Source organism: Ips typographus, linkage group LG14 (assembly GCF_016097725.1).
Source record: "Ips typographus isolate SLU linkage group LG14, UJ_Ityp_2.0, whole genome shotgun sequence".
NCBI classification, from domain to species: domain Eukaryota; kingdom Metazoa; phylum Arthropoda; class Insecta; order Coleoptera; family Curculionidae; genus Ips; species Ips typographus.
This window is the reverse complement of record NC_138435.1, coordinates 1,190,367-1,217,824: the sequence shown is the minus strand read 5'-3', so window position 1 is coordinate 1,217,824 and position 27,458 is coordinate 1,190,367. Positions and strand designations below refer to the sequence as shown.

The 27,458-nt window shown below is 39.1% G+C and overlaps 6 protein-coding genes across 7 annotated transcripts; 4 read left to right on the top strand and 2 right to left on the bottom strand.

The window, feature by feature from the left end:
- Positions 1–11: 11 nt before the first annotated feature.
- LOC145737904 (peroxisomal multifunctional enzyme type 2-like) lies at positions 12–6,529 on the top strand (the record flags this gene model as incomplete). The annotated part of the gene is made up of 13 exons (XM_081992743.1): positions 12–167; positions 244–553; positions 608–760; positions 927–1,046; positions 1,156–1,352; positions 1,408–1,601; positions 2,245–2,378; positions 2,699–2,889; positions 2,945–3,041; positions 3,103–3,297; positions 3,351–3,505; positions 3,565–3,682; positions 6,501–6,529. Coding segments are annotated over exons 2-13 (1,776 nt in total), but the record flags the coding sequence as incomplete, so codon positions are not given.
- Positions 5,141–7,087, top strand: LOC145737966 (non-specific lipid-transfer protein-like 1). Its single transcript, XM_081992825.1, has 3 exons — positions 5,141–5,303; positions 6,501–6,683; positions 6,785–7,087. The coding sequence occupies exons 2-3, from the start codon at positions 6,530–6,532 to the stop codon at positions 6,994–6,996; spliced, it is 366 nt and encodes a 121-aa protein (XP_081848951.1). The 5' UTR covers positions 5,141–5,303; positions 6,501–6,529; the 3' UTR covers positions 6,997–7,087.
- Positions 6,991–8,018, bottom strand: LOC145737959 (protein seele-like). The gene is made up of 3 exons (XM_081992819.1): positions 7,782–8,018; positions 7,327–7,652; positions 6,991–7,264 (listed from the first exon to the last, which is right to left on the bottom strand). The coding sequence occupies exons 1-3, from the start codon at positions 7,894–7,896 to the stop codon at positions 7,124–7,126; spliced, it is 582 nt and encodes a 193-aa protein (XP_081848945.1). The 5' UTR covers positions 7,897–8,018; the 3' UTR covers positions 6,991–7,123.
- Positions 8,019–8,161: 143 nt separating this feature from the next.
- Positions 8,162–21,095, top strand: LOC145737937 (paired amphipathic helix protein Sin3a-like). 2 transcript variants are annotated; one of them, XM_081992772.1, is made up of 13 exons: positions 8,162–8,679; positions 11,800–12,830; positions 12,885–13,373; positions 13,475–13,762; positions 14,850–15,294; positions 15,348–15,555; positions 15,614–15,786; positions 15,843–16,033; positions 17,496–17,883; positions 18,461–18,687; positions 19,145–19,297; positions 19,451–19,684; positions 19,741–21,095. In XM_081992772.1, exons 2-13 carry the CDS (start codon positions 11,820–11,822, stop codon positions 19,984–19,986), a joined length of 4,053 nt encoding a protein of 1,350 aa, XP_081848898.1. In that variant the 5' UTR covers positions 8,162–8,679; positions 11,800–11,819; the 3' UTR covers positions 19,987–21,095. The 2 variants fall into 2 exon arrangements, with proteins under 2 accessions (XP_081848898.1, XP_081848899.1); XM_081992773.1 differs by lacking the exon at positions 8,162–8,679 and adding an exon at positions 9,317–9,554.
- LOC145737955 (methionine aminopeptidase 1D, mitochondrial-like) lies at positions 21,091–22,517 on the bottom strand. The gene is made up of 5 exons (XM_081992813.1): positions 22,382–22,517; positions 22,112–22,331; positions 21,868–22,059; positions 21,385–21,646; positions 21,091–21,331 (listed from the first exon to the last, which is right to left on the bottom strand). Exons 1-5 carry the CDS (start codon positions 22,426–22,428, stop codon positions 21,108–21,110), a joined length of 945 nt encoding a protein of 314 aa, XP_081848939.1. The 5' UTR covers positions 22,429–22,517; the 3' UTR covers positions 21,091–21,107.
- Positions 22,468–25,928, top strand: LOC145737942 (uncharacterized). The gene is made up of 10 exons (XM_081992783.1): positions 22,468–22,866; positions 22,916–23,233; positions 23,370–23,539; positions 23,598–23,739; positions 23,782–24,026; positions 24,086–24,318; positions 24,372–24,563; positions 24,910–25,175; positions 25,347–25,565; positions 25,618–25,928. Exons 1-10 carry the CDS (start codon positions 22,605–22,607, stop codon positions 25,902–25,904), a joined length of 2,334 nt encoding a protein of 777 aa, XP_081848909.1. The 5' UTR covers positions 22,468–22,604; the 3' UTR covers positions 25,905–25,928.
- Positions 25,929–27,458: the final 1,530 nt, after the last annotated feature.

The window sequence follows — 27,458 nt, the reverse complement described above, 5'->3', positions numbered from 1 at the left end:
TAGCTTTGTTTTGGTTTGTTTCTTGTTTATATTCAAATATTTGTTAATTAATTGTTATGCAGTGTTCCAGGGGTTAAGTTTACTTTCACCTTAAGTAAATACTTAAATAGATTGTTGCTTTATGTGAACACTTTCTTATCTACACTAAATTGAACATATAAACACAAGTAAGTTTTAACTTCAGTATTAACCTAAATCCCACAATAATCAAATTGAAATAGTGAATTTATTTTATTATTGCAGGTTTGTTGAGATTTTAGTGTAAAACAAAGTTCAAAGTTCAACACCCGCAATTATCATTTTATTGAAGACTAGTTAATTACTGCCAGTGCACAGTTAAGTATCAGTTTAGTAGACAAAATGGTTGAACTAAGATTTGATGGACGTGTGGTGGTGGTGACTGGAGCTGGAGCAGGGCTGGGAAGAAGTTACGCCCTTGAATTTGCTGCCAGGGGTGCCAAAGTGGTGGTGAACGACTTGGGTGGCACCAGACATGGAGATGGCAGTTCAACCAGTGCTGCTGATACTGTGGTCAATGAAATTAAACAGAAAGGTGACTATTTCAGGCTGTGCTTACTCAGGGTAATGTTATTTTTATTGTTTCTAGGGGGAGTTGCTGTTGCTGACTACAATTCAGTGGTTGAAGGGGATAAAATTGTTAAAACTGCCTTAGATCATTTTGGTAGAGTGGATGTGGTTGTGAACAATGCAGGCATTTTGAGGGATAAAAGTTTCCCTAGAATGTCTGACCAGGATTGGGGTAAGTTTTACACGCCCCCTAGTGACCAACCTGTCAAACCTATTATTAAGCTGAGACCATCAGAAAACATTGTTGCCAAATTAAGTTTTACTTTCCTGCTAAAACAACAATTTGAATTTTGAGGTCACTCCTGTACACTGCAAGTAATTTTGAATTTCTAAAACAGATTTGGTGCATCAAGTACACTTGAAAGGTAGTTTCAAGACTGCCCAAGCTGCCTTTCCTCTAATGAAAAAACAAGGTTATGGACGTATTATTATGACGTCATCAGCGGCAGGATTGTATGGTAAGTAATACAGGGAGAATCACAGTTTGACGTAAACTGGCAACTTAACGTGACGTCATCGTCATTTAGTTTGATTTTTCTCTATGCAATGTTGATTAATTAATTAAAGGTAATTTCGGTCAAACCAATTATTCGGCCGCCAAAATGGGTTTAGTGGGCTTGGCAAAAACTATCGCACTGGAAGGTGCCAAAAACAACGTACACTGCAATGTTATTGTACCGACTGCGGCCAGTAGGCTTACCGAAGACATTTTGCCTCCGGACGTTTTCAACGAACTGAAACCCGAGTTTATAGCTCCGGTTGTGGTAAGTGTTGGAAAAAATGGTAAAAATCACAGTAAAATGGAGTGACGTAATACAGGCCTACATGTGTCACGAGTCGTGTGACTCTAACGGTTTAATTATCGGTGCTTCCGGTGGTTGGGCAGGTCGATACGCTGTTGCCAATTCGAAAGGTGCTTTACTCAGATCTACCATAGCCGATTCGGTGACGTTGGAGAAGGTTTGCGACAATTGGGACCAAATCATTGATATTTCCCAACCAATTTTAAAAAAGTACGTAAATTCTACTACTAAACGATAAAAGTATAGACAAACAGTGGCAATAAAACTGAAAATTAATTTAAGTAGGCAGCGTGAGATGGCACCACTAAACGCATATTCTGTTGGAAAACATCACGTGATCCTTCAAATGACATTTAAAACTGTCATGCAACATTATATAAAATTCATGTTTATTCTTAAAAGAGTCACGTGACCTTTAGGATCCGTTTTGAAGTTAAAAAAGAGTCACGTGGACTAAAAAAATCAAATTTGAGTATTGAAAATCGTCACGTGACCATTTACACATTAAAAGGAGTCATGTAATTAAAAAAATCTCTGAAATAATTTAAAATTGTCACGTGGCTATTTGCACTGTAAAGAGGGTCACGTGTCTTTTTAAAAATATCAGTTTAAACTGAAAAACGATTTCGTGATCCTTGAAATTAACATTTAAAACTGTCATGTGACATTATAAATTCCATTTTTAATCCTAAAAGAGTCATGTGACCTTCAGGATCTGTTTTGACGTTAAAAAATACGCTTGAACCGTAAAGGGCTTCCTTTTTGGGTGCCATTCTAATTACATTGCGCTGGTTGTCTGCACTTATCATTTAGTCTACCATATGTTCTTACGTACAATTGAGGCTTTTTACAGTACAATCCAAGAGTCTACAATGGATTTAATTGGTTCTCTGGACGCTTTGAGGACTACAGAGGGCAGCACGAACAACGTTGACACTGACGTATACGAATACAGTAATAAGGATACGATTCTCTATGCACTGGGAGGTATACTTTTGTACTTTGTAGTGGGCCGTTACGTCATTGCGTTTTATTTCTAATTTTTACAAAAATATGCAATTTTAACTTCAGAATGGTTTTAATGAACAGCAAAGGCCATATTTTAACAAAAAGCACTTTACACACAACGTTTTACCTTCCAAAATTGTTCGAAATTTCTTGGATCAACTTTAAAGCCCTCTAGCGGCCAAACCATATTTTTAGAAAGCTCATTTCAATGGCTATCCATAGACATATAAAACTATTACCGAAATAGGCCAAATAAGCAAGTTATTTAGGATTGAATGAAAGAGGAGAAATGGTTTTAGTGGGAGCCACACTATCGGACAGCAACGAACTGAAATATTTGTACGAAAATCACGAGGAGTTTGCAGTGTTGCCTACCTTCTTTATTTTACCGGCATTACAAATGATTTTAGTTAATCCGGGAATGTCCATGGCCGTTCCCGGCAAGCAGATCAATTTGGCTCAAGTTCTACACGGTGAACAATACATTGAAGTATGTAACGTCATTCGTGTCAATAACGGGTGGGAAACCGGTGTTTTTCTAATAGATATTCGGCGATGTACCGGCGGAAGGACGATTAACGCAAAAAATGGAAATTGCCGAGGTGTTGGACAAAGGTTCCGGAGCTGCCATAGTGATTAACGGTGATTGAAACCTGTTTCCTTTGTCGATTAACTTAATGTACAGGGTGTTGGTAATATACAGTGGACTCCCTGGATCGAAACGGTAATCTATTGATCAGAAATCAAACGGTTGTGTTTGCGGTGGGGGCTGGCAACTTTGGCGGACCTCGAACTGGTACCAAAGTGGTACCTTCCCTTCCTAAACCGAACAGAAAGCCGGATCAGTGTTTAACTCAAGCTACTAGCGTCGATCAGGCCGCTTTATACAGGCTTAGTGGTAAATTAAGGGTATTTGACTGATAATTTGTCAATACATGAACGGTTTTTAAGGTGATTTAAATCCACTCCATATCGATCCAAATATGGCCTTGTTAGGCGGTTTTAACACTCCAATTTTGCATGGACTTTGTTCATTGGGCTACTCTGTACGTTTGGTGTTGCGTGCCTACGCCGACTACGATGTTTCCCTGTTTAAATCTGTCAAAGTGAGTCCGCTACACACTCTACACTAATTCCAGGTACAATTGTTGTTTCTGTTGTCCAGGCCCGATTCACTAAACCGGTATTTCCCGGCCAAACACTGAAGGTGGACATGTGGAAGGAAGGGAATAGAATCTATTTCGAAACGTCGGTGGTTGAGAACGGTCAAGTTGTTATAAGCGGTAAGTAACAGTACTTTAAAACATGTTTGGGGATTTTGTAATTGACAATACTGTCAAAACGTCAGTTGGCAACAAAAGCAACCTTTGATGCGTTACGTCATCTGCAATGTTGCCAGGTTTACCGTTTTTGTAGTTGTTCTACCGTTCTCCTGTTTTTTGTATGGTTAATCTACCGTTTTTAATTGCGTTATTGCCATTATGTTGGTTGTGAAACTTTTTATATACTTTTTCAGTTTATTAAATAGGAAATTTAATAAGGACTCTAAAAATGGGCTTAAAACAGTCATTTTCTTACTCCAAATTATTCTCTAAAACCACGTGATGTCTGTCACTAATGTCAGAATTGTCAAAATTTTACTAGAATTTGCAGGAATTACATTTTAACACAGTTTTCGAAACAAGACGATTTTCTGAGGTTTAACAGTTATTTTGACAATTGTCACTTGATTGTCTAGCTTAATAGTCTTCTAAAATTACGTGACAACTGTCACTAACGTCAAAACTGTCAAACCATGCTTTAAAGTTGCAAAAATCAGGATTTAGAAATGTTTTCTTGCAGTATTTGATATAAAACGTGTTTCTGCGTTTATGACTAGTATTTTGACAATTGTCGTGACCGTTTAGCTAAATAGTGTTCTACAACCACGTGACAACTGTCACTAACGTCAAAAATGTCAAACCATGCTCTAAAGTTGCAAAAAACAGGGTTTAGAAATGTTTTCTTGCAGTATTTGATATAAAACGTGTTTCTGAGGTTTATGACCGTTATTTTGACAATTGTCACGTGACCGTTTAGCTAAATAAGGTTCTGAAATCACGTGACAACTGTCACTAACGTCAAAACTATCAAACCATGCTTTAAAGTTGCAAAAAACAGTATTTAGAAATTTTTTTTGTAGTAATTGATATAAAACGTGTTTCTGAGATTTATAACAATTAATTTGACAATTTTCACTTCATAGTCAAGCTAAATAGTCTTCTGAAATCACGTGACAACTGTTACTAATGTCAAAACTGTCAAACTATACTCTAAAGTTGCAGCGTTTAGAAACGTTTTCTTGCAGTATTCGATACAAAGAGTGTTTTTGAGATTTATGATTTTGACAATTGTCACGTGACTGCATAGCTAAATTATCCATTAAAACCACGTGATATCTGACGTCATCTGGTCTGTCTGTCATTAATGTTGAATTATTGTTATAACAAATGGTCAGTTCACTTATTATTGCTGTTTTTAGAAGGTTTGGTACGTTTATGACGGGTACCATTTTGGTGGTAAACATAGAAAAACAAACTTTTCACGTTCCCCTGGTATTTAGCTGTATTGATCATATAGTAGCGCGTCATTCTCCCTAAAAAAACCTTGATAACGATTTATCAACGACGTTGCCACATGTACATTCTACCATCTGTTAATTAATGCATGACACTCATGAGCGTGTACAATCGAGTGCTGGCAACGTTGCGTTTTCAATGATTATAATACACATTTTTGCAGCCACTCGTTTGCGGGTCAATGTTCACGACAGGTCTCATCGTTTTTTTCCTGTAATCACACATTTTGGGTGTTTTTAATTGTTTCAGTTAAGTACAAACCACTGACAGAGCTTTACCCATTAAGGTGAGTGACTACTTTGGTTCAGTTTGGTCTAGAACTATCCCATACAAGAAGTAAACGATCGGTATAGTGTAGTAACAGTAGTTTTGATGTATTTTACAATTAGTCTTGTCGTTTTCGACAATTAATTGAAAGTGAAAGTCAATAAGCAATGTTTGGTTAAGTGGGGTTAAGAATAAAAACTGTCCTAAAAGCTTAACAATAATTTAAATATAAATTTTACTGTTTGAACACTTCAAATTCAAGGGTTTCTTTATCTAAGTTTTAATATGATACAGTTTAGCACTACAATCACTGGATTGTGCATGTTTTAAGAAGATAAAGTGACATTTGGCAACGTTGTTAGTCGACTACGTGTGACAGTTTGTCAAAATCCTAGTAGTTTGCATTGAATTTTTGAGTTTTTTTTTACTGTTTTGAAAGGCATGATTGATTGTTTTGATAGTTACAGGGTGGTTCAATATACCAATTTGTAGCCCTTGAAATGAAGGTTTTATAGTTGTCCAGAAGGGATAAACTTATAAATAATATTTTTTTAAAATATCAAATTATTTTGAAAAATGTTGAGGTTAGGTATACAACATTTTTCAGAAAGTTTCCGATAATTTTCAGAAAAAATTGAAAAATCTAAAAATTCAAAAATAATTAGTTTTTTAATTAATTGTACATACAGCAATCCAATATCAATTCAAATAAAGTTTAATGTACTTTTAATCATTTACCTCCCTCCGTTTGCGCCGTCGTTATGTAAGCCGAGCTTAATTTAAGTGTGGGTCAGACTGTGACAGTACAGGTGAAAAAAAGTCACACTCTAAACCACACTTAACTTAAGCTATGCTTAAAGTACGAAGGTGCAAATGGCGGTTAGATGTCTTAATTTATCTCATTAGAATGCATGATAAGTTTGACAATAACACTTAAGCATGAAGTAATTTTCCGGTAAATTTGGAAAAACGAAAATTTTCTTTTACATTTCTAGTTTTAAATCATTTGACAGATCAGAGAGTATTTCAATACTCTAGCCTAGAAACGTTATAATTATAGGTCTGTTCGCAGAGAGAATCTCCAACTAGTAATCAGAGAAATGGTACATTGGTCACAAGTCAGAATACGTAGGGATTGCTTCTGCGAACAGACCTAATGTGAATTCACAGTCGTTGTTGAGGAAGTTTTATACTTTTGACTTTTTCTACCAAACAGGTGCCTACGTAGACTTGAAATCAATTAAAATGGTGGCCAAATCCAGTTCAGCAGCACTGAAAAGTGATGCCGTGTTCGAGTTTATCATCGATCAAGTGAAAGCCGATCCGAACAAAGCTAAAAGTGTTGGTGGCGTATTCCTGTACAAAATCACCAAAGACGGCAAAGAAGTGAAACAATGGAGTAAGTATTATGCTTAATCATAAACTAGGAATTACGCCATTACTGTACTGGGTCCAAGAAAAGATGCACAAATGTCATGTCAACTTTTGTAAACGTTACAGCTATGGATCTTAAAAACGCCAAAGTATACGAAGGGCAGCCCGAAGCAAAACCCAACACTACTTTAACCATTTCCGATGACGATTTCATGCTACTGGCCGAGGGCAAACTGCAACCCCAGCAAGCGTTCATGAAAGGCAAACTCAAAGTGACCGGCAACATTATGCTCGCCCAAAAACTGGCCCCTCTATTAAAAGCCAACGCCAAATTGTAAAACATTAAGCACTTTATTAATCGGGTAATGTTAGTTTGTGGTGGTTTGTTGTTGATGGTGATGTTTTTATTAAAGTTGTTTTAATATAAAAGGCTGCTTTATTCGGTAATAACAAGTGTAAACCTGTTCACAATTCTTTTTTAGGTGGTGAGCTTTGTGGTGGACATATTTGTGACTCTTGAATGCAGAACTTAGTTTCTATGTTGTCTTCCTCCTTTTGGTAGTATTTGATGATGTTTTCTTCAAACTCCTCTATTATTGTCTCACACTGAAAGCAGTTTCCTTACTTAACAGGACCTTACCAAAAAAAAAAACTGATAAAACACTTACATAATACTTCAAGCTTTTATTCAAATCGTCGTCTTGAACAAACTCCACCTCAGACATGTGAGGATTCATTTTACCCTCAGAGGACACCATTTTCATGATGGTTAACGTGCCATTGGACTTCCACAGACCTCTGACGTAGTCGTCCATTTTTTGACAGATACCCTCCATTAGTTCAGATAGAAATATTTCAGAGTGCGCCACCGGCACTGTTTTTGGGGCCTCATAGTTGCCCTGAGGGTCTAAACGATGTCCCCCTATTTTTACTGTTTGAGTTTTGTCCACCTTTTTCACTGCCTCACTCAATTCCTGAATGCTTGCCGCACAAACTAAAAATTAGGTTATTTCCACCAGTTACAAGTAACAAATCCAAACTTAAGGGTAAAAATAATTGGATCACCCTGTACACTGAGACAGCATGATTGTTTGTTAAATTGAAAATAGTAAAACTGACTTACCCAAACAACGTACTTCTTTATTGTCCAATTTAACGTTTTGCACCACATCCTGGGATTTAAGTTGCGTAAACTCGATAAGACAAAGGATTAGGGCGAGATAATGTTTGGAAAACATGTTCGTCAGTTCAAACGCTGCAAACCAACTGAAAAACCTTCTTAATTTGTGGATTATCTGTAGGAACGAACCTCATTTTTGTGTTGTTGACACGTATCCCCAATTTGATTGGTTAGAGGTTAGGTTATTGGTTGCTTTATCAGTATAATTTGCTTGTACAGTTTTAAAAGTATTTTTTTATAGAGTGATTGATTAACTGCCGCGGATGTAATTAGTGGGAATTATAATTTTATAATCGTAATGGTGCAGGTGGTGAAACGAATTTGGCGCCATTATTTATATTTTGGGTCGGGTGGCGACACCTGGTGACCTACTACGAATTAGTACGCGTACGCGTACGTAATTCTTGGACGAATCCATTCTAAAGGTATGGTCACAGTCAATGTCACGACTTTATCGTTTATTCCACTTTAATTAAAACGTTTTAAATTAGTAGAGTGGCTCAGAATCACTTTGTGGGGGTTAAAATGTTTGATGTGGTGTAAAACGGTGTTGGAATTTAGTTTGGTGTAAATGCCATTCCTACCCGTCACGCCGCTGAACAAAGATGGGACCGCCCAAACAAGCTTCCAAGATTTTCAAAGCACTTTGAGCAGGCAGTCGCCAAGCGGTTGTCGTTATGGAACGTCGTCGACAGAATGTGTCAAATTTTCCTTTTGGTAAAATCGGTTGTACCGCCGCAAATCGTGACAATTACTTCAAAAGTGTATTTAAATAACGTGCCAGTGTGTGTCTACGAACAGAGTGTGCGAAAAACCTGTCCGGAAACAGCTTTTCAACAAGGTAAGGGCCATATTTTTTTCCCATCATCAGATCCCACACGTTTTATTGTGTATTTTTTCGTTGGGGTTGCCCTAATAAACAATTCAGTTTCACAAACTCTTAGGAATGCCTCTATACACGCTTGTTCCAAAATTAGCTTTGCATTTTTCCGAAAGTGAGAGGCGTGCTCCTGTGGTGTACTCTAAACCCAGCTGTTTCTACCGCAAAAGAAAAGCATAGTTTTTTTTTTCGGTCGTTAATAAAGAGAGTCCTGTTTTGTTGTTCCTGATGTTGCGGCACTTGACCTGGCAACCGCGTAGTTTTCCCCACATAATTACGAGTGTTCGTTTCGGTTAGTTACGGTCCCCTTTTGGTAGCGCAACCCTTTAGTAGTGCATTTTGTGTTTAAAATAATATTCATGTAACATTTTTGTGTATTTGTTTACTGATGACAAAGCTGGTTGACAAGCGAAAAGCGCCTGTACGGTCTTGGAGTGTGTGGCAACAGTGTCCATTACGTCCGGTCCTCCCTTCTCTTGCTGTTATTATCGATTCCCCAAGCCAGCCAATCGGGAGCTAGCGCTTCGGCTTGAGGCAGCCAATTTATCTTTACGGCGTTGCCGTTTCTTCCTATCTTTGTAAGCCGCCGCAACACGGTTGCACGATGTGGCAATAGGGCGGCGTGATCGGTGGGAATGCGGCGTTGCCATTTTTCACGCATATCTACGAAGTTAAATCGGGATTTGGACGACCTAAAAATTTAGTCACCAAGCGAAATGAATTCAAGTTCGGTCTGGGTATTTTTCAACTTTTACCACCTAACGAAACTGATCGTACTTTCGTCAGGATGGATTTACTACCATTTGACTGGCACATGACACCGTGTCGATTATTGCGTAAGTTCTTTTGTAGAGCTATTTAGGAAATCATCTTTGCTTGGTCACATTACTCCATTGGGGGCCACTCCTTTTATTAAAAATTTGCAAAAAAACAGATGTTAGCAAGACACTTTCTCCTTGATTAGTCAAAATATTACTGAGGATGGGAAAACAACGTGGTCTAGTTGATTTTGATACACTAAATTCGTAATGCACTGGTTTTTATGTTGCGCAATCCGAAAATATTTTTATATACTGTTATCGCCACAAACATTTAAGCTGCGCGCGCCCTGTGGATAATTTATAAATACATTTTGTTTTCGCCGGGTCTTCCTAAAAAAAAAAATCTAATTTTCCATACTTTTGTGTGTACCCTCGACCAATGCAACGCCGTAAACGTTCTGGATACGTCCAAAAACTCTGCTGTATGAGCAGTTACGTTTATGGGCCAAATGTACACAAAAGTGGGCGTGGTTGTAGGATCAGCTGAGCTTGTTCCACTTTTTTTTTGCTATTCCACCTTAAATTAGTACAGAAATTCGGTAACAAGTCAAAATGACGTACGTGAAACAGCGTCCGCCATTTGCAAAAAAAAATTAATCAGGTCACTTGATCAAAATTACCCTTATGATAAGAAGAGAGAAGTGCATATTGCAAATCGATGCTCTACTAGACAATGATGGAGATAATGTTTTGTGACATGTGTCACTTCTTGGAGCATTGATATTTAAAGTAACTAGAGCGCTATGGGGGTTCTAGGGGTCAAAAGATTTCCATTTAAACAACTCTGGTTACTATTTAGGTTAGATAGTCAAGATTAAAAATTAATTATTAAAAGTGAAAATACCCAGGGGTAAACCACTGGGGCGTTATAGTGTACAAACTGTAGGAATTAGTGTATACGTATATGTATACGTCAATGGAAAGCTCATTTCATTGGCTGTCCATCGACTTATAAAAGTATATACAAAGTGCTACAAATACACGTGTGTTATTTACGGTTTAGTGACAGGATGCACCACAAACATTTTTTGACTGGTTAAAGGCTAATTTGACTAGAGAAAATTAGGAAAACACGGGGACGTGACTTACCAGATCTACCACGACGTAATGCTTGGAATTTTTTTGAAAAACTGACAATTTTCGTATGTGTCAAATTTGCCTGAAACACTGCCACTATCCTAATGGATTTTGCGCGTTAGGTTGGCCAGTTAGTGGAAGCGAAAATCGACCTTAATGATTGTATTTCTACAGTTTTGCCACTACCCTAGATTTGGCAATCATTGTGCTATCTGCCCGATTTAAAAAAAGATATCAAAGCAGTAACAGTCAAGGAAAACATTTAGTTAGCTTTGGAGCCCTCTGGCGGCCATATTTTTTTGAAAGCCCATTTTATTTTCTATCCATTGACATAAAAGTCTAGACAAAGTGTTGTGTGCAACAATAAAGACAGTTTTGTTCAATGTATCAATTTAAAAAGTGATTTTTTTAAATAAGTGGCGTAATACAAACTTGTTTAATTTTGAACAGAGAATCAGACAGAATTATAAGAATGTGTTTTGTTTGAAAAACTAGACTTTCTGTCCTTTTTTAAAACTGATTTTTTGACCACACTGTATTATAGGTATACCTATTTCTAGAATTTGTATAACTAGTCTAGAATTTGAGGTAGAATACAAAAATGAAAAAATATACAGGGTATCCCATTCCGGTTAATTTGTTGCAGGCATATTTTCTTATTTTTACTTTTTTTAATTGAAAAAGGTTTTTTTAGACTCTCCCTCCACTTGTGATAATTCAGGAAGTTAGTGGGTATTGTTAGGCTAGGTTAAGTTAGGTTAATTATTAGGAATTACTGGGCATTACAAGAAATTAGTGGGCATTACTGGCATATTAGGAATTAGTGTTTTTCACTCTCTCTTCACTCCTGTTCTGTAACTTTTACTTTTACAATCTGCAAAGTACACGAGATAATCAATTTTAGACTAAAATTAATTTCAGTCACTTTGACCCTGTTTTTTGATTTTCAAAAATTGTCCAATTATAGTTACTGCAGTAATCATTGTAAAGTCAGGGCACATCATCCAATATTATGTTAGTATGCAAACTTGGCATTTAGATTGACCTCCAAGAAGGCTGTTTAACATCAATAAACAACCAGAACATAATAATATATTTAAACCAATTAATATTTTTGTTGGAAATGTGGGTAGTTTGTGATAGGTGCAAAAACCAATTTTAGCAAATGTGAATTTTGTTGCAGAGAATTGAAGCTAATTTGAAATGAAACGTCTACGAGTGGACGAGTCTTCGAAAGAAGGCAGTGGACCGTCGATAGCTGGTCCGATCTACCGACAAGCATTGCCCAATGTTGTAGCATCGTCTACAGCGTTTCCAGGTGGTGCCGTAAAAGTGCTAAGCGAAGGTATGCAGTCTGGACTATATTCCCAAGCCCAAGGGAGCTACAGCACGATGCCTGTAGCGGCTGCGCCACTTTCGGGCGGAAAGCCCCAATCCATGCCACTGTCAGCCACTAGTCACAACGCGATGCGCACAACGGGTGCTTCGCCCCCCAGCGCCACACTTCAGGAACCGCAGCAACAGCCCTCACCCAGTAATTTTCAACGGTTAAAAGTGGAGGACGCGTTGTCGTATTTGGACCTTGTTAAGTACAAGTTTGGGTCAAAACCTCAAGTGTACAACGACTTTCTTGATATTATGAAGGAGTTTAAAAGCCAAAGTATCGATACTCCGGGAGTGATCGAACGCGTGTCGAGCCTATTCAAAGGATTTCCCGAACTGATTGTGGGTTTTAACACGTTTTTACCGCCCGGTTACAAGATTGAGGTGCAACGAAGCGAACAGGGTGGTTACGCGTTTTCGGTTTCGGTGAGCGTGCCCAATCCGACTGGCGCAATTTCGTCCGATCCGCAAAAGTCCGCCATGATACTGAGCGGATCGGGACGGATTAACATGTCCGCGCCACCGTCTCAACAACCACCACCACCACCACCACCTACACCACAAACGATAACCCTAACCCAACCCTTGCAGCCGCCCCAGCCCCAACCACCACCGCAACAACCAATCATCGCGCCTGCTCCCCAACCCACTTTAGCTCCATCCGTAGGCCATCACTCCGGTTACGCAATGTCAGCGCCCACCAATTACGGTTGTCTGTCATTGTCCGCCGCCCAGGCAGCTGTCAACCACGCCCTTCAGGGTCATCCGGACACTCCCCAGAATCAACCGGTCGAGTTTAATCACGCCATCAATTATGTCAACAAAATTAAGGTAAGTTAACCTCTACCACGTGTGGTGTCTGTGCAACATAATTTGGTTTTGTAGAATCGTTTCCAAGGCCAACCGGAGAAGTACAAACGTTTCCTGGAAATATTGCATACGTACCAAAAGGAGCAACGCACAATGAAAGAGTCCAACGTCGGTTCGAACGTGAAACATCTCACCGAACAGGAAGTGTACAGTCAAGTGGCGAAGCTGTTTGAGAATCAGAGCGATCTGTTGGCGGAATTCGGGCAGTTTCTTCCAGACGCAACCAGCCACATCAATCAGGCCCCAGTGTTGTCGGAACATTCGAATTCGATAAGCAAAAAGTCCCTGAAACCGTACCATCGCGATCATTTGCCCGACCGGCACATTTCGCACAAGTCCAGCCACCAATCGGGATCGGTGAAACGGTCACCGCCCTATTCTGGCTACCATCACAGGGACGTGCCGCCTCCGAAGAAACCCAAAATATCACCAGCCTATAGAGACGTTAGTCTCAGCGAAGCCGGAAAGTATGGTACTTTAAATGATTACGCCTTTTTTGATAAGGTACGTGCAAAAATCTCTATTTTTCACTATTTCTACAGCTACAATCAAAGTCTTGAAGTATGACGTAAAACAATTTTAAATTTCTGTGTTACTGTTCGCAGGTGAGAAAAGCTTTAAGGTCGCAGGAAAACTACAGCAATTTTCTGCGCTGTTTGGTGCTGTTCAATCAGGAAATCATCTCGAAAAGCGAACTGCTACAAATCGTCACGCCGTTCCTCGGCAAATTTCCGGAACTGCTCAAGTGGTTCCGGGAATTTATGGGCCAGAACGAAACCGAACCCGTCCCGTACAACTCCGCCAGATCTGAACGTCCTCAAGGCGAGCACGTGCTCGAAATCGACTTGGCAACGGCGAAACGTTTAGGTGCCAGCTACTGTGTTATCCCTAAGGTAAGTGTTGACAGCTGTCACCCTTGACTTGCGTAACTCCTTAAGAGGAAGAAGTTGTTAGAAGCCAAACAATATTACCAACTTATCAATGTTATTATACCGTTGGATAGCATTTTTTATGGCTTTAATTTATGATTAATAATCATTTTCCTGATTGAAATGCTGAAATTGTACTCTTTTATTTAATCTCAAATTACTCACTTATTTGCAGCACAATGTATAAACTTTTATACGTCTATGGATAGCTAATAAAATGGGCTTTTCAATGATATGGCAACATAATGTGATATGTTGAACGGTTTGGTCGCTAGAGGGCGTCAAAGTTGCACTACCAAATTTTTTCAAAATTTTAGTGCACCAACTTGTTTAACCTCAAATTACTCACTCATTTGCAACACAATGTATAAACTTTTATACGTCTATGGATAGCTAATAAAATGGGCTTTTCAATGATATGGCAACCTAGTTTGATAGGTTAAACGGCTTGGTCGCTAGAGGGCGTCAAAGTTGCACTACCAAATTTTTTCAAAATTTTAGTGCACCAACTTGTTTAACTTCAAATTACTCACTCATTTGCAACACAATGTATAAACTTTTATACGTCTATGGATAGCTAATAAAATGGGCTTTTCAATGATATGGCAACCTAGTTTGATAGGTTAAACGGCTTGGTCGCTAGAGGGCGTCAAAGTTGCACTACCAAATTTTTTCAAAATTTTAGTGCACCAACTTGTTTAACCTCAAATTACTCACTTATTTGCAACACAATGTATAAACTTTTATACGTCTATGGATAGCTAATAAAATGGGCTTTTCAATGATATGGCAACATAGTGTGATATGTTGAACGGTTTGGTCGCTAGAGGGCGTCAAAGTTGCACTACCACATTTTTTCAAAATTTTAGTGCACCAACTTGTTTAACCTCAAATTACTCACTTACTTGCAACACAATGTAAAAACTTTTATACGTCTGTGGATAGCTAATAAAATGGGCTTTTCAATGATATGGCAACCTAGTTTGATAGGTTAAACGGTTTGGTAGTTAGAGGGCGTCAAAATTAACTAACAATTTGGAACTTTTTTCAGGCTCAAGAAGGACAAAAGTGTTCGGGTAGGACGCAACTGTGCAAAGAAGTGTTGAACGATCAATGGGTGTCGTTTCCCACCTGGTCGGAGGACAGTACGTTTGTCAGTTCGCGGAAAACGCAATACGAAGAGTATATGTACCGGTGCGAGGACGAACGGTTCGAACTGGACGTGGTGATCGAAACGAACGCGTCTACCATACGAGTCCTGGAGGCCGTGAACAAAAAATTGAATCGAATGGGCCCGGACGAGATAGCCAAGTTTAAGCTGGACGACTGTTTGGGAGGAACGTCGCCCACTCTACACCAGAGGGCGTTGCGGCGCATCTACGGCGAGAAAGCTCAGGATATGATCGAGGGACTGAAAAAATCACCGTCAGTTGCTGTGCCCGTTGTGCTGAAACGCCTTAAAATGAAGGAGGACGAGTGGAGAGAGGCGCAGAAAGGTTAAAATTCACTAGCAAATTCTGGTACAAATTTTGACATTTTTATTTTGCAGGATTTAATAAAATTTGGCGGGAACAAAACGAAAAGTACTACCTGAAAAGTTTGGATCATATGGGCATCAATTTTAAGCAGACTGACGTCAAAGCAATCAGGACGAAGAGTTTGTTCAACGAAATTGAACAGCTGTTCGATGAACGACACGAACAGAACGACGAAGGGGCCGAATCAGTGTCGGGGCCCCATTTGGTTGTACCGTACAGGTGAGACTGTTTTTAAAAAAAACACCCCTTCGTTCAATCAAACTCGGTTTAATTGTAGGGATAAAGGAATTTTGGACGATGCCGCCAATCTACTGATCCATCATGTCAAACGTCAAACTGGCATTCAAAAGGGCGAGAAACGAAAAATCAAACAACTGCTCAGACAGTTTGTGCCGGATTTGTTTTTCCACGCGCGGCAGCCACTCAGCGACGACGAACGAGAGGAAGACGGTAAGTCAATTTAAACGCAATTCTCACGCAAAAGTTAAAAGGAGTGATCGATTTAGATGATAATGAAGAGAAGAGAAGTCCGAGCGGTTCGCCGAAAAATGGCGACACAAAAGATGGGAAAATCAAGGACGAAAGCGCGGCATCTTCGAGCGGCGACGTCGAGGACTCGCCGCCGGAAGTCAAATCCGAACCGGACGTTAGAGACGAGGACGCCAAAGTGCCGGTGCACGCTCAAACATCCAATCCGGTAAGTTTGTTTTGCTTGGATAGCAAGAAGTAATGTTGTCCAGTTGTCAAGTTTAAGGAGGAGGCCTCTGACAGTTAAAAACAACTTTTGTACGGTCTTTAAAGATTTGGTGTATTTGTAGAGGCTTTTACACTTTTAGAACGTGTTTAGACTTCTAACAGTTTTGGAACACTCTAATAAGGGTCTTGTAGACCCTCTGGCAGTTTTAAAAACACTTATAATGTTTGGGATAGCTGTATGGGTCTCCATAGTGATTTTTCACAGCTTTTTTTAGTATTTAGAAGCATCCGGCATTTCAAAATGTGTGTAGAGGCTTCTGGCAGCTTTAAAAAGCTCTTGTAAGATTCTTGACACTTATAAAGATCTCTAGTACTTTTTAACAGTTCTTATTAGTATCTAGAGGCTTCTGGCAGCTTTAACAGCTCTTGATAGGTTTGGGGCCTTGCAGAGGCTCCTGACATTTTTAAAACATTATTGTAAGGTTGATCGTCCTTGTAGAGGCATCTGACATTTCCAAAATGTCTCTGGAGGCTTCTGGTAGTTTTAAAACGCTCTTGTAAGGTGGGGGCCCTTGTTGGAGTCTCTGGTATTTATATAACGTCTCTAGAAGCTTCTGGTCGTTTTAAGAAGCCCTTAGAAAGTTTGGAGCAGTTGTAAAGGCCTCTGGCCCTTCTAGAAGCTTCTAACAGTTTTAAAACACTCTTGTAAGATTGAGGGTCCTTGTAGAGGCCTCTTTGGCACTTTAATGTCTTTAGAAGCTTCTGGTAGTTTTAAAAAGCTCTTAGAGAGGCGTCTGGCATTTCTAAAACGTCTCTAGAGGTTCCTGGCAGTTTTAAAAGACTCTTGTACGATTGAGGGTCCTTGTAGTGGCCTCTTTGGCACTTTAATGTCTTTAGAAGCTTCTGGTAGTTTTAAAAAGCTCTTAGAATGTTGGGTGCAGTTGTAGTGGCCTCTGGCACTTCTAAAACGTCTTTGGAGGCTTTTGGCAATTTTAAAACACTCATGTGAGATTCTAGTGTACTGTGCATCACGTGTTACGGTGCCTACCAATGAAATGGAACTTTATTATATGTCAAAACAATATTTTGCATCGGTGTTGCCAATAGCTGCGTTTGTTCCCTATTTTCCTACAATATTGTGCTTCAATTCTAACTTGAAGGTTATAGGATTCATACTTTTATTAATAGTTTAGTATTAATAATTATTCTTTGTGTTACAAAACTTACAAAATTACAAAAAATATTTAATTAATAATAAAATCTATGTGCTGGTCCATATTACATGTCAGGAAAATTTGAAAGATACGACAACATTGCCGCGGCGCATGCGCATTCCGAAATTTCGACCAATCACAAATTGATCAGAAATATTTAATGATGGCTTTTAAGTAGCAATTTGCAGCTACGTAATCAGTGCGTTGTTCTTCTTAATGTAATTTCGAAACGTAATTTCTCTTCTATAGGAAGAAGCTTACACGCTGTTTATGGCAAACAACAACTGGTACATATTCTTCCGTTTGCACGCGATCCTGTGCGAACGTTTGTTAAGGATCTACGAGCGGGCGGTGAAAATAGCGCAGGAGGAGAGGAAGAACGGGGAGAACCGGAAAAATAGTACGGCGATCGCCCTGAGACTGAAACCGAAGCCCCAAATCGAGATCGAAGACTATTATCCCGCGTTCCTGGACATGGTGAAGAATCTCCTCGACGGCAACATGGAGGCGAACACTTACGAGGACACGTTGCGCGAAATGTTTGGCATCCACGCCTACGTCGCCTTCACGTTGGATAAGGTGGTGTCGTATGCGGTACGGCAGCTCCAACATTGCGTCACGGAACGGACCGCTATAGGTAAAGTCGATTTTTGAGTAGAATTTGCCGGTTTTTTTTCCAGGTTATTATCAAGGATTGTCACTTTTTAGAGTTTTGCGGTTTTTGATTTGATTTTAACAGATAACCATCAAACAAAATTCAACACAACCTAGTTCTAGACTTGCTTCAAATGTCAAGTGGTTAAATACGTAAAATTCAGTTTTTTTTTGTACTACCACAAGGAACATATCAGGCCCCTTTTTAAACTCTCAGATCACACCAAACTGTTTGCCAGTAAACCTAACCACAAAATTGAAAAAAACAAGACTTTTTACTGATTATTGTAATCTTAACATACCAATTTGTAACTTTTGAAATAATTTTTTGACCACCCTATATAGTGTCTATAGTAAAAATTATTCAAATAACAATAACCGAGTTATGGGATATTAACGAAATTATTTAACTTGATAGTTTCCACCAGCTGCAACCATCATTACATCGGCGTGTATGGTGGGTTGCATACCTACTCTTGTTCTGAAACTGTCAACTTGACATTAAGTTGAGTTATTTAAATTGATTTGCGTCGTAAATTTAGATAGAATTCCGTTTGCAGGTTGTACAGAGCTGTTTTTAAAGGAAAATAAGCGTGGGGCCGCCGGTGGACCGTGTTCCACTGCGTACAAACGCATCTACATGGAGCAGGCGTATCAGAGAGCGGCCGAGAAGGTCGTACAAGAGGAGAATTGCTTTAAAATCTACATTTACAAGTGCAGCTGCAAGATTTCTATCGAACTGTTGGATACTGAACCGGAAGAGTCGAAAAAAGCCGATGAGGCCAATGTAAGTACCCCAAAAAAACTAACATTTTGAGCACATAATTTTAATTTAATACATAAGGGACCAAACTGCGCACCATGTATTACTCATCAATAGCTATGACAGGTATTCAAAAGTCACCTGTTAAAACTTAAGTGTCCTTTAAATTAAATTTGAATGTGTAAAAACTTAATTTTTTCAATGCAAGTGTCAAAGCCACAACAAAATCAAATTAACCTAATCGATCGATGATAAAACTTGACATAATTATTGTCATATGTCAAAGTGACAGTTGTCAAAAAATTTCAGCCCTCTCGGGTGCGTAGTTTCGGAGATCAAACAACTTTGTGTCTCTGTTGCTCACAGTGAAACCAAACTAGAGTTTTGACATGTCCTGTCGCACTTGCATTGATAGTGACAGCTGTCCAACTTGGCACCGTTACTGTCAAATGTCAGTAACTGTATTTTTTTTAATTAACAGAAATGGAATAGTTACAAAGAGTGTTTTGCCAGCATTGCGAATGCCAACACGTCCAAGCCCCGGTCGCCGGTGTACTTAAGTCGGAACTTGAAGCTGTACAAGCGTCAAAGCAGTAAGAAGTCGCGTACGTCGAGTCCCACCGAGGTAGATAAGGTATGTAAATGCAATTATTGCGTAATTCGTCAATAACTGAGTTATTTACTGTTAAAACTGAATTGTTTGATTTTGACAGTTTTTTCTGTGACAGCCCGTAACTAAAAAAATTGAAAAAAAATGGTAAAATGGAATGAATCACGTATTTTTCAGGAGCAAAAAGATCAGAACCGTACCGAACTGGAATCGTCCAGTCTAAACATGTTCGAGGCGCTGGAACGGAAACTGAACGAACGCGCGCCCGAACGTAACGAAACCAATCATCCGGGCTATCAAGTGAATGACGAGCAGGAGTGCAAATTTAACATGCGCGACCCGAAAATCACCTTCACCCTGACCAAGGACAGCTTTTTGTACAAGAATAGTGCCTTTCTTAGAGCCAGACAGGTGAGTAACCGAATTTTTCCCGACTAACTTGGCAACAATGCAACAATTCCTTGCAGTCGCACCCGCGCGTCACCAAACGCAAAGCGACCAAGTTCAGGACGTGGCTGAAACGGTGGGCGTCCGCGCACGTGACCGACGCGCACTCCAAACAATGCACCGATTGGCTGATGGGGCGCGGAGAGGGCGTGGTCCCGAATCGGACGCGCGTCGTTGCCGATAACGATCTCCTACGAACGCCGTACGTTCCTTATAACCGATACCGGGTGGATCGGCTGCCAAACGACAGTGCCACGTCAACGTAGGAGCAATAAATTTCTGTTTTTTTTTCTCGTTAGATGTCGTTACGGTCGCGCTTTTTAGTGGGAGGTTGTTTATTTTGATATTGTGCTGTGAAGGGAGAAACCAGTAGAAATCAAAGATTTAGATAAAGATGACACATGTTAAGCAGTTTTTTGCCATCTTTATCTAACTCATTGATTTCAAATGGTTTCTCTCTTATTATTTGAACTTGGGACACCCTGTACAACAATTAGCGTAAATCACGGCACACTCTGTTGATAGTTTGTTACGCAACTGTTGCACAGAAGTTTGCAGCAACTAGTCGATGGGAAGCCTCCCACGTAAACGCGACCGATTTAATTTATTTTTTTTATCGATTATATAGAGAGCGCCACCGGTGATACTTTTTGTTACTTCTTAAGAACAAAAGACAATTGTTTTGTAAATAAATATTATATTTTATACGAGGTAGTTTAGATTTGCCGTGTAATAACGTTTTAGGAAGTCGATTTGCGTTTCGGGGCGGAAATGTTTTGTTTACTATGACATTTAAATTATTTCCTTAGTTATTGTTTGTGTTTTGCTTTTACGTGCGCCGAGAGAATGGCGGTACGGTTTGTATTGTAATTTTTGTCCGTTGGTGATGCCTGTTGACATATCTATTTCTTGACACTTGGTGAGTGTTTTTTTTTTTATTTTTTGACACGTTTTTACGTGTTTATAGTGCTTCCTCGAGCCCATTTTTTCTGTACGTGCTTTGGATGAGACGGTTACACTTAATAACGAAATTCATCCTATTAATTGATAGTCTATTTTTCTATTAGAGTGGTATGTTTTCAAATAGTGCAACGTGTAAATATTTTATATAATAAGTGTTATAAATGAGAAAGGGAGAAAATAACCAAAATAAACAATTTTAAGAGAAAATTAAAACATTCCAACTTTTCATATATTAAAGCACTTTTTTTACGTAAAATTTGGTTATTTTCGCTACTTGAACCCACTTGCAGCAGAATCTGTACAAAAAACAATAATTTTATATAATATATATTATATATAGAGTGGGAGCAATATGTACACAAACATTGTACACAGTACATGCCATTTATATAATAAAAAACTAAAAGTATTATATTATGTTTTATTAATTCTTATCCTCCATCTCTATTTCAGAATTTGGTAAAGTTAAAATTTCTACTCCAGATGGAGTCACCAGCACGGTGTGCTCAAATTGAGCAGTGCGAGCGTTATCGGCCGTCACCGCCGTCCAATTATCCGGCAAAATGTCAATTAATTCCTCTCCTTGAGTCAGTATCGGTTCGATGGTGAACGTCATTCCCGCCTCCATTCGACCGCGATAGTCGTTTTCTAATAAACTAATTAAGTCACGTGACATTGCAAGTACTCACGTGACAACCTACCGATGTGAAATATTTCAGGTGGGCCGTGAAAGTAACTCCCAATTCCGTGTCCCAAAAAAGCGGGCACCACTTTGTATCCTAATTCGGTGGCTTTTTCCTCAATCGCATACCCGACGTCACTGAAATTGGCTCCAGGCTGGCACACTTTGATTCCCGCATTCAGGCACGTTTGCGTGGCCTCCAGCAGCCATTTTCCTTTCTCATCCACGTCACCAATCGGAAAGGTTTTAGAACAGTCACCGTGGTATCCATTGTAGTACACCTGTAATTTATAAATTGCAAATACGAGGTCACCATGTATGACAGTATTAAATGTCCTTTGAAAGACACGTGACCCTATTTACAGTGCAAATGGTCACGTGACGATTTTCAATACGAAAATTTGATTTTTTTAGTCCACGCGTGACTCTTTTAAGATTAAAAATGGATTTTATAATGTCACATGACAGTTCTGAATGTCAAAATGTGAGTTCTTAAACTTACCGTAATGTCAACGTTAATTATGTCACCATTTTCTAAAGGTCGGTCATCGGGGATGCCGTGACAAGTGACGTTATTCACTGACGTACACACTGATTTCGGAAAATTTCTGTAATTTAAGGGTGAGGGATAGGCGCCACTTTGAATACAAAGGTCGTGGACTAGATTGTCTATATCGTCAGTGGTTTGACCGATCTGTAATGCAAATTATTTTTAAAGAAATCCCAGCTAAGGGGAATTTGTTTACCTGTAAAGATTTCCCTACAGTGTCAAGAATGGTGGCCGCAAGTCGACAGGAACGCCTCATCCCTACTATTTGTCGCTCATCCTTAATTTCCGGATGAACTATATTCTCTACAGGGTGTCCTGTTTTGTAGTAACTCGGTTTTGGTATATGATCTGGGACTGTTTTTATGGGAGACACTCTGGACGGTTGAACTATCGCATATTTACCAAAGTTGGGTTTACTACAAAGATTAAACTAAATACACTGGAATAAACACAGACTAACTCTTACCTTTTACTGAAAAAGAAAAACTGCCTCACCAATTGGTTGAACTTCATTTTAAAGCAATTTTCACTAACAATAACAACATTTGAGGTTAACTTTTTGATATTAAACAGGGTAGGCAACACTGCATTATCGGTCGTGTAAGTACGGTTGCCTAGCGCACAGATCATACAGTAAAAACCCAAATTAATTGCTGTGACGTAACAATAGTTTGTGACACTGACTGGAAATGTCTCAGAGTTCAATTAAATCATCTCGACGTCTCTCAAGACTAAAAATCTCCAGGGACGATTCTAAAGTATCGACAATCACTGAGGAATCGGCTGCAGCCCTTAATTTTAGGGCAACTTTAACCGAGGAGTTTTTCCAATCAATCTACCACACCCTTTTGGTGAACGAAAAACTGTCCCTAAAAACCTTTAGCGAAGGAGAGACACCTTCCACCCGCTCTTTGGACACCACAGAGAGTTTAAGCGATTTAAACAATTCCAGTAAGTTTTGTTTTTGATTAGAAAAAATCAAAATAAGACAAAAATGTAGAAAGTTCCTCCAATCCGAGCTGCGCCTCAAACTGTCCTTGTTTGTGGCGAATCACGTTCAAGAACGGCAACATCTACGAGGGTCAAATGAACGAGTGTTTAATGGAGGGAAATGGCACCTTCTACTGGACTGACAGTTCTGTTTACCGGGGCGATTTTAAAAATGGTTATCCTTGCGGAAAAGGCACACTAACCTTACCAGATTTGAGTTGCTACAAAGGGGATTTTAACTGTGGTTTCCTTCACGGTCATGGAAGTCTCAATGTTAAATCAACCATGTTGCTTTATTGTGGTGAATGGCTACTGTCCAATAGAAACGGTAATTTGACCCATCCATTGACATATAAATGTATGCTAAGTTATTTAGGTTTCCCTGAGGAACCGATCTTGTTGAAACATTTATTAAATATACTTTAATTTAATTAAACTGACACAAAACATTTTAATTTTACTAGGAAAAGGTTGGTTGCACTACGACCAGAATAACGTATACGAGGGTGAATGGGTTAATAACCGGAAACACGGAATTGGTATCAGACGGTACAAGAACCGCGATACGTACCAGGGCAGTTGGATCCAGGACCGTATTAATGGTGACGGGGCAATGATGTGGCATAATGGTGACGTACGTCCAGAATTACAGCAATATACAGAGTGAGCGTGTGTAAATGGTTTGGTACCAGTATTATGAAGGTCAGTGGTGCGACGGGTACCAGCACGGGTACGGCGAGTACACTTGGAGCTTAACAGCGCAGAATCAGTTGGTTTTCCTTAACTACAACTGGTACAAGGGCAACTGGGTTAACGGGTTTAGGTCTGGAGCAGGTGGTGTACACTTTAATTAAAAAAATCAAGAAATAATTAAAGGAATTATGAATTTCGGGCATGAAAGTGGGGCTAAACTGGCTGGTACCTGGATGGACAATCTGAAACACGGACCTGGAGTGATGATATGTGGCAACGGTGTAATTTTGGAGAAAAACCCCCTTTTCACCGACGACAAACCGTCAGCGTATGCACCCCACAAAACATCCAACGTGGACTGTGCCCTTAGGTCTAAGGGCAGCGCCCTAACCTCATTCGTCAGCATATCCAAACAGATTTTGTCCAAGGTGCCCTCAAAACCAGTGTAAATTATTTTACCTAAAACAGTGGAAAATAATTTCCGTAGGTCAAACTGGCAACACTGGACGATGAACCGTTAACCAGTATAAATTTGGGCAGTACCAACATTAAAATGAAACAGTACATTAAATTGCTGGAGAGAAACACTGGGAATGCGCCCCCTTTGAAGATCCCCATCCACCACGTGGTGCATGAAGTGGATTTGGAGTATTTCGAGGAGAATTTCTTCAAAAAAGGATCCGGAGATAGCAGCTCCACAGAAATTGACGAACTTAAAACGTAAAATAATTTGAAAAACACTCTGTATATGTAAAAAATTTGTTAATTTGCAGTAAAAGTGACAACGTCCCTTTGGGCTGTGCTAATTCGTTACCCGCCACTGGTGATCTGCGCAATCTGATTATTAACTACTTGCCCAGGTTACGAGATATTTACAACACGTACGCCACTGTTTGCTGTCCTGACCGCCTTTTATTGACACGCAAGCCGGTTCTTGTCCGATTGTTTCTATGGCAACTGTATAGGTTAGTTACTTTTACTACCAGAGTACTATTTTGTTTAAAGCTAAGAAACTGTCTTATTTGACTGACATAGTATTGACTTTTACATGGCAATGGATAGCCAATTAAATGGGGTTTTCAAAGATATGGTTACATGGGTTGATTGGTTAGATAGTTTGGCCGGTAGAGGACGCTAAAGTAAAACTTTGATAGGCTGTTTTCTTGGAACATGAAAACTTTCTTATATGACTGACATCGTATGGACTTTTATATGTCAAAGCTACTGAAACAAACAACAGACTGTTGTGACAATGACAAATGTCAACATGTGTATTCCATAAAGCTATAAAATACGATTTAATATAATCAGGGACGTTGGGGTAACGGAAAAAAATGGCGTGTCCATTGTGGAAGTGGACGAAATGTTGATGAGGAACCCGAAAGGGTGCCTAGAAACGACACACGACCCATGGGAACCCATCTACTTTTGGCAGTTTATTCAAGCAATGGTTGGATTGGCGGGCCTGTTGTTTAGCAAAGATGTCGATTACAACAACCCTTGTAAAGGTTCAGCGTATTTCATGTTTAAAAACTTTCTGGATCATCGGTTACTACCTCGTTTTGGACGATTTCAAGGTTCTGAGTTAATAAAGTCCGTCCCAAAGCAAGTGGCAGTGACGTATTCATTGTCGTTCTAAAGAATGCTATCACGAACTGTCATTTTTTAAGACAAAAATGAGTTTCAATATGACGTCACTGCCACTTGGGGTGGACAGAGAGTATGTACTGAAGGAACGAATATTTTAGGTAACAGCTTGAAGTATCTTAAAGATCTGGTACCCATTGGTTCGGTATACGAGCTGTATAAAGAAATAGGGGAACCCCATACGGTGGAGACGTTTTTGAAAAATTCCTGCCTAAAAAAGGGCCAAAGCCTGCCCTGCTACAAACTTCTGGCTCGGTGGATGGGCATAAAAATCGGCAAAAACCTCACCACCCTCAACAATCAACTATCATTCCAAGAAGGTTTGTTACGTTGACTTGTCTTCAAATTTGCCTGTCAAAATTTTTGACGCAGACCCTGCCCCAAACGGTGGCCGTAACAAACCTGAAGGCTTGCACGCATTCGCCACTCTGGGCAGAAAAACGATTTTGGCCAGTATTGCGAAAATTTGCCCGCCCCAGTTACAGTACCGGCTCTCATTTTTGGAATTTTACGAAGTTGTTCTGTTGCTGGCCTATCGCAAGACGGAACAGGACCGTACCGCCCCTTTAGACGTGCCCCACGTTAAAAGCCAAAATCGGGGATTACCAAGAACGTCCGAATTGTTTAACGCCAAACGCAAAAATAAGCTAAAAAAGTAGCGAAATTAAATCATTTTGACTGAGCGTAGCTCTGTTATTTAAGAAGTTAAAAAAAGTGTAAATAAGGAAATTTGTAGGAAATTTTATTCTTTACAGGATTGTATTAAGGTCATTTTTCCCTTAAGGGTCTCCTTAAGGAGTTATACAGCAAAAAGTGTCAGGGTGCACCAAACTGTTTTTTTTTTAAGTAACTCAATTTTGACCGAGCGTAGCTCTGTTATTTAAGGAGTTAAAAAAAAGTGTAAATAAGGAAATTTGTAGGAAATTTTATTCTTTACAGGATTGTATTAAGGTCATTTTTCCCTTAAGGGTCTCCTTAAGGAGTTATACAGCAAAAAGTGTCAGGGTGCACCAAACTGTTTTTTTTTTAAGTAACTCAATTTTGACCGAGCGTAGCTCTGTTATTTAAGGAGTTAAAAAAAAGTGTACATAAGGAAATTTGTAGGAAATTTTATTCTTTACAGGATTGTATTAAGGTCATTTTTCCCTTAAGGGTCTCCTTAAGGAGTTATACAGCAAAAAGTGTCAGGGTGCACCAAACTGTTTTTTTTTTAAGTAACTCAATTTTGACCGAGCGTAGCTCTGTTATTTAAGGAGTTAAAAAAAAGTGTACATAAGGAAATTTGTAGGAAATTTTATTCTTTACAGGATTGTATTAAGGTCATTTTTCCCTTAAGGGTCTCCTTAAGGAGTTATACAGCAAAAAGTGTCAGGGTGCACCAAACTGTTTTTTTTTTAAGTAACTCAATTTTGACCGAGCGTAGCTCTGTTATTTAAGGAGTTAAAAAAAAGTGTAAATAAGGAAATTTGTAGGAAATTTTATTCTTTACAGGATTGTATTAAGGTCATTTTTCCCTTAAGGGTCTCCTTAAGGAGTTATACAGCAAAAAGTGTCAGGGTGCACCAAACTGTTTTTTTTTTAAGTAACTCAATTTTGACCGAGCGTAGCTCTGTTATTTAAGGAGTTAAAAAAAAGTGTAAATAAGGAAATTTGTAGGAAATTTTATTCTTTACAGGATTGTATTAAGGTCATTTTTCCCTTAAGGGTCTCCTTAAGGAGTTATACAGCAAAAAGTGTCAGGGTGCACCAAACTGTTTTTTTTTTAAGTAACTCAATTTTGACCGAGCGTAGCTCTGTTATTTAAGGAGTTAAAAAAAAGTGTAAATAAGGAAATTTGTAGGAAATTTTATTCTTTACAGGATTGTATTAAGGTCATTTTTCCCTTAAGGGTCTCCTTAAGGAGTTATACAGCAAAAAGTGTCAGGGTGCACCAAACTGTTTTTTTTTAAGTAACTCAATTTTGACCGAGCGTAGCTCTGTTATTTAAGGAGTTAAAAAAAAGTGTAAATAAGGAAATTTGTAGGAAATTTTATTCTTTACAGGATTGTATTAAGGTCATTTTTCCCTTAAGGGTCTCCTTAAGGAGTTATACAGCAAAAAGTGTCAGGGTGCACCAAACTGTTTTTTTTTTAAGTAACTCAATTTTGACCGAGCGTAGCTCTGTTATTTAAGGAGTTAAAAAAAAGTGTAAATAAGGAAATTTGTAGGAAATT

Bases quoted from the DNA above. Each gene is read 5' to 3' on its own strand.
- LOC145737966 (XM_081992825.1), top strand. From the start codon at position 6,530: ATGGTGGCCAAATCCAGTTCAGCAGCACTGAAAAGTGATGCCGTGTTC. The intron at 6,684-6,784 runs GTAAGTATTATG...TAAACGTTACAG, and splicing joins CAAAGAAGTGAAACAATGGA to CTATGGATCTTAAAAACGCC.
- LOC145737959 (XM_081992819.1), bottom strand. From the start codon at position 7,896: ATGTTTTCCAAACATTATCTCGCCCTAATCCTTTGTCTTATCGAGTTT. The intron at 7,653-7,781 runs GTAAGTCAGTTT...CCTAATTTTTAG, and splicing joins TAAAGAAGTACGTTGTTTGG to TTTGTGCGGCAAGCATTCAG. The intron at 7,265-7,326 runs GTAAGTGTTTTA...AACTGCTTTCAG, and splicing joins ATAAAAGCTTGAAGTATTAT to TGTGAGACAATAATAGAGGA.
- LOC145737937 (XM_081992772.1), top strand. From the start codon at position 11,820: ATGAAACGTCTACGAGTGGACGAGTCTTCGAAAGAAGGCAGTGGACCG. The intron at 16,034-17,495 runs GTAAGTTTGTTT...TCTCTTCTATAG, and splicing joins ACGCTCAAACATCCAATCCG to GAAGAAGCTTACACGCTGTT. The intron at 19,298-19,450 runs GTATGTAAATGC...CGTATTTTTCAG, and splicing joins GTCCCACCGAGGTAGATAAG to GAGCAAAAAGATCAGAACCG.
- LOC145737955 (XM_081992813.1), bottom strand. From the start codon at position 22,428: ATGAAGTTCAACCAATTGGTGAGGCAGTTTTTCTTTTTCAGTAAAAG. The intron at 22,332-22,381 runs GTAAGAGTTAGT...TAATCTTTGTAG, and splicing joins TTTTTCTTTTTCAGTAAAAG to TAAACCCAACTTTGGTAAAT. The intron at 21,647-21,867 runs GTAAGTTTAAGA...TATAAATTACAG, and splicing joins TAATTAACGTTGACATTACG to GTGTACTACAATGGATACCA.
- LOC145737942 (XM_081992783.1), top strand. From the start codon at position 22,605: ATGTCTCAGAGTTCAATTAAATCATCTCGACGTCTCTCAAGACTAAAA. The intron at 23,234-23,369 runs GTAATTTGACCC...TAATTTTACTAG, and splicing joins GCTACTGTCCAATAGAAACG to GAAAAGGTTGGTTGCACTAC. The intron at 24,319-24,371 runs GTAAAATAATTT...GTTAATTTGCAG, and splicing joins GAAATTGACGAACTTAAAAC to TAAAAGTGACAACGTCCCTT.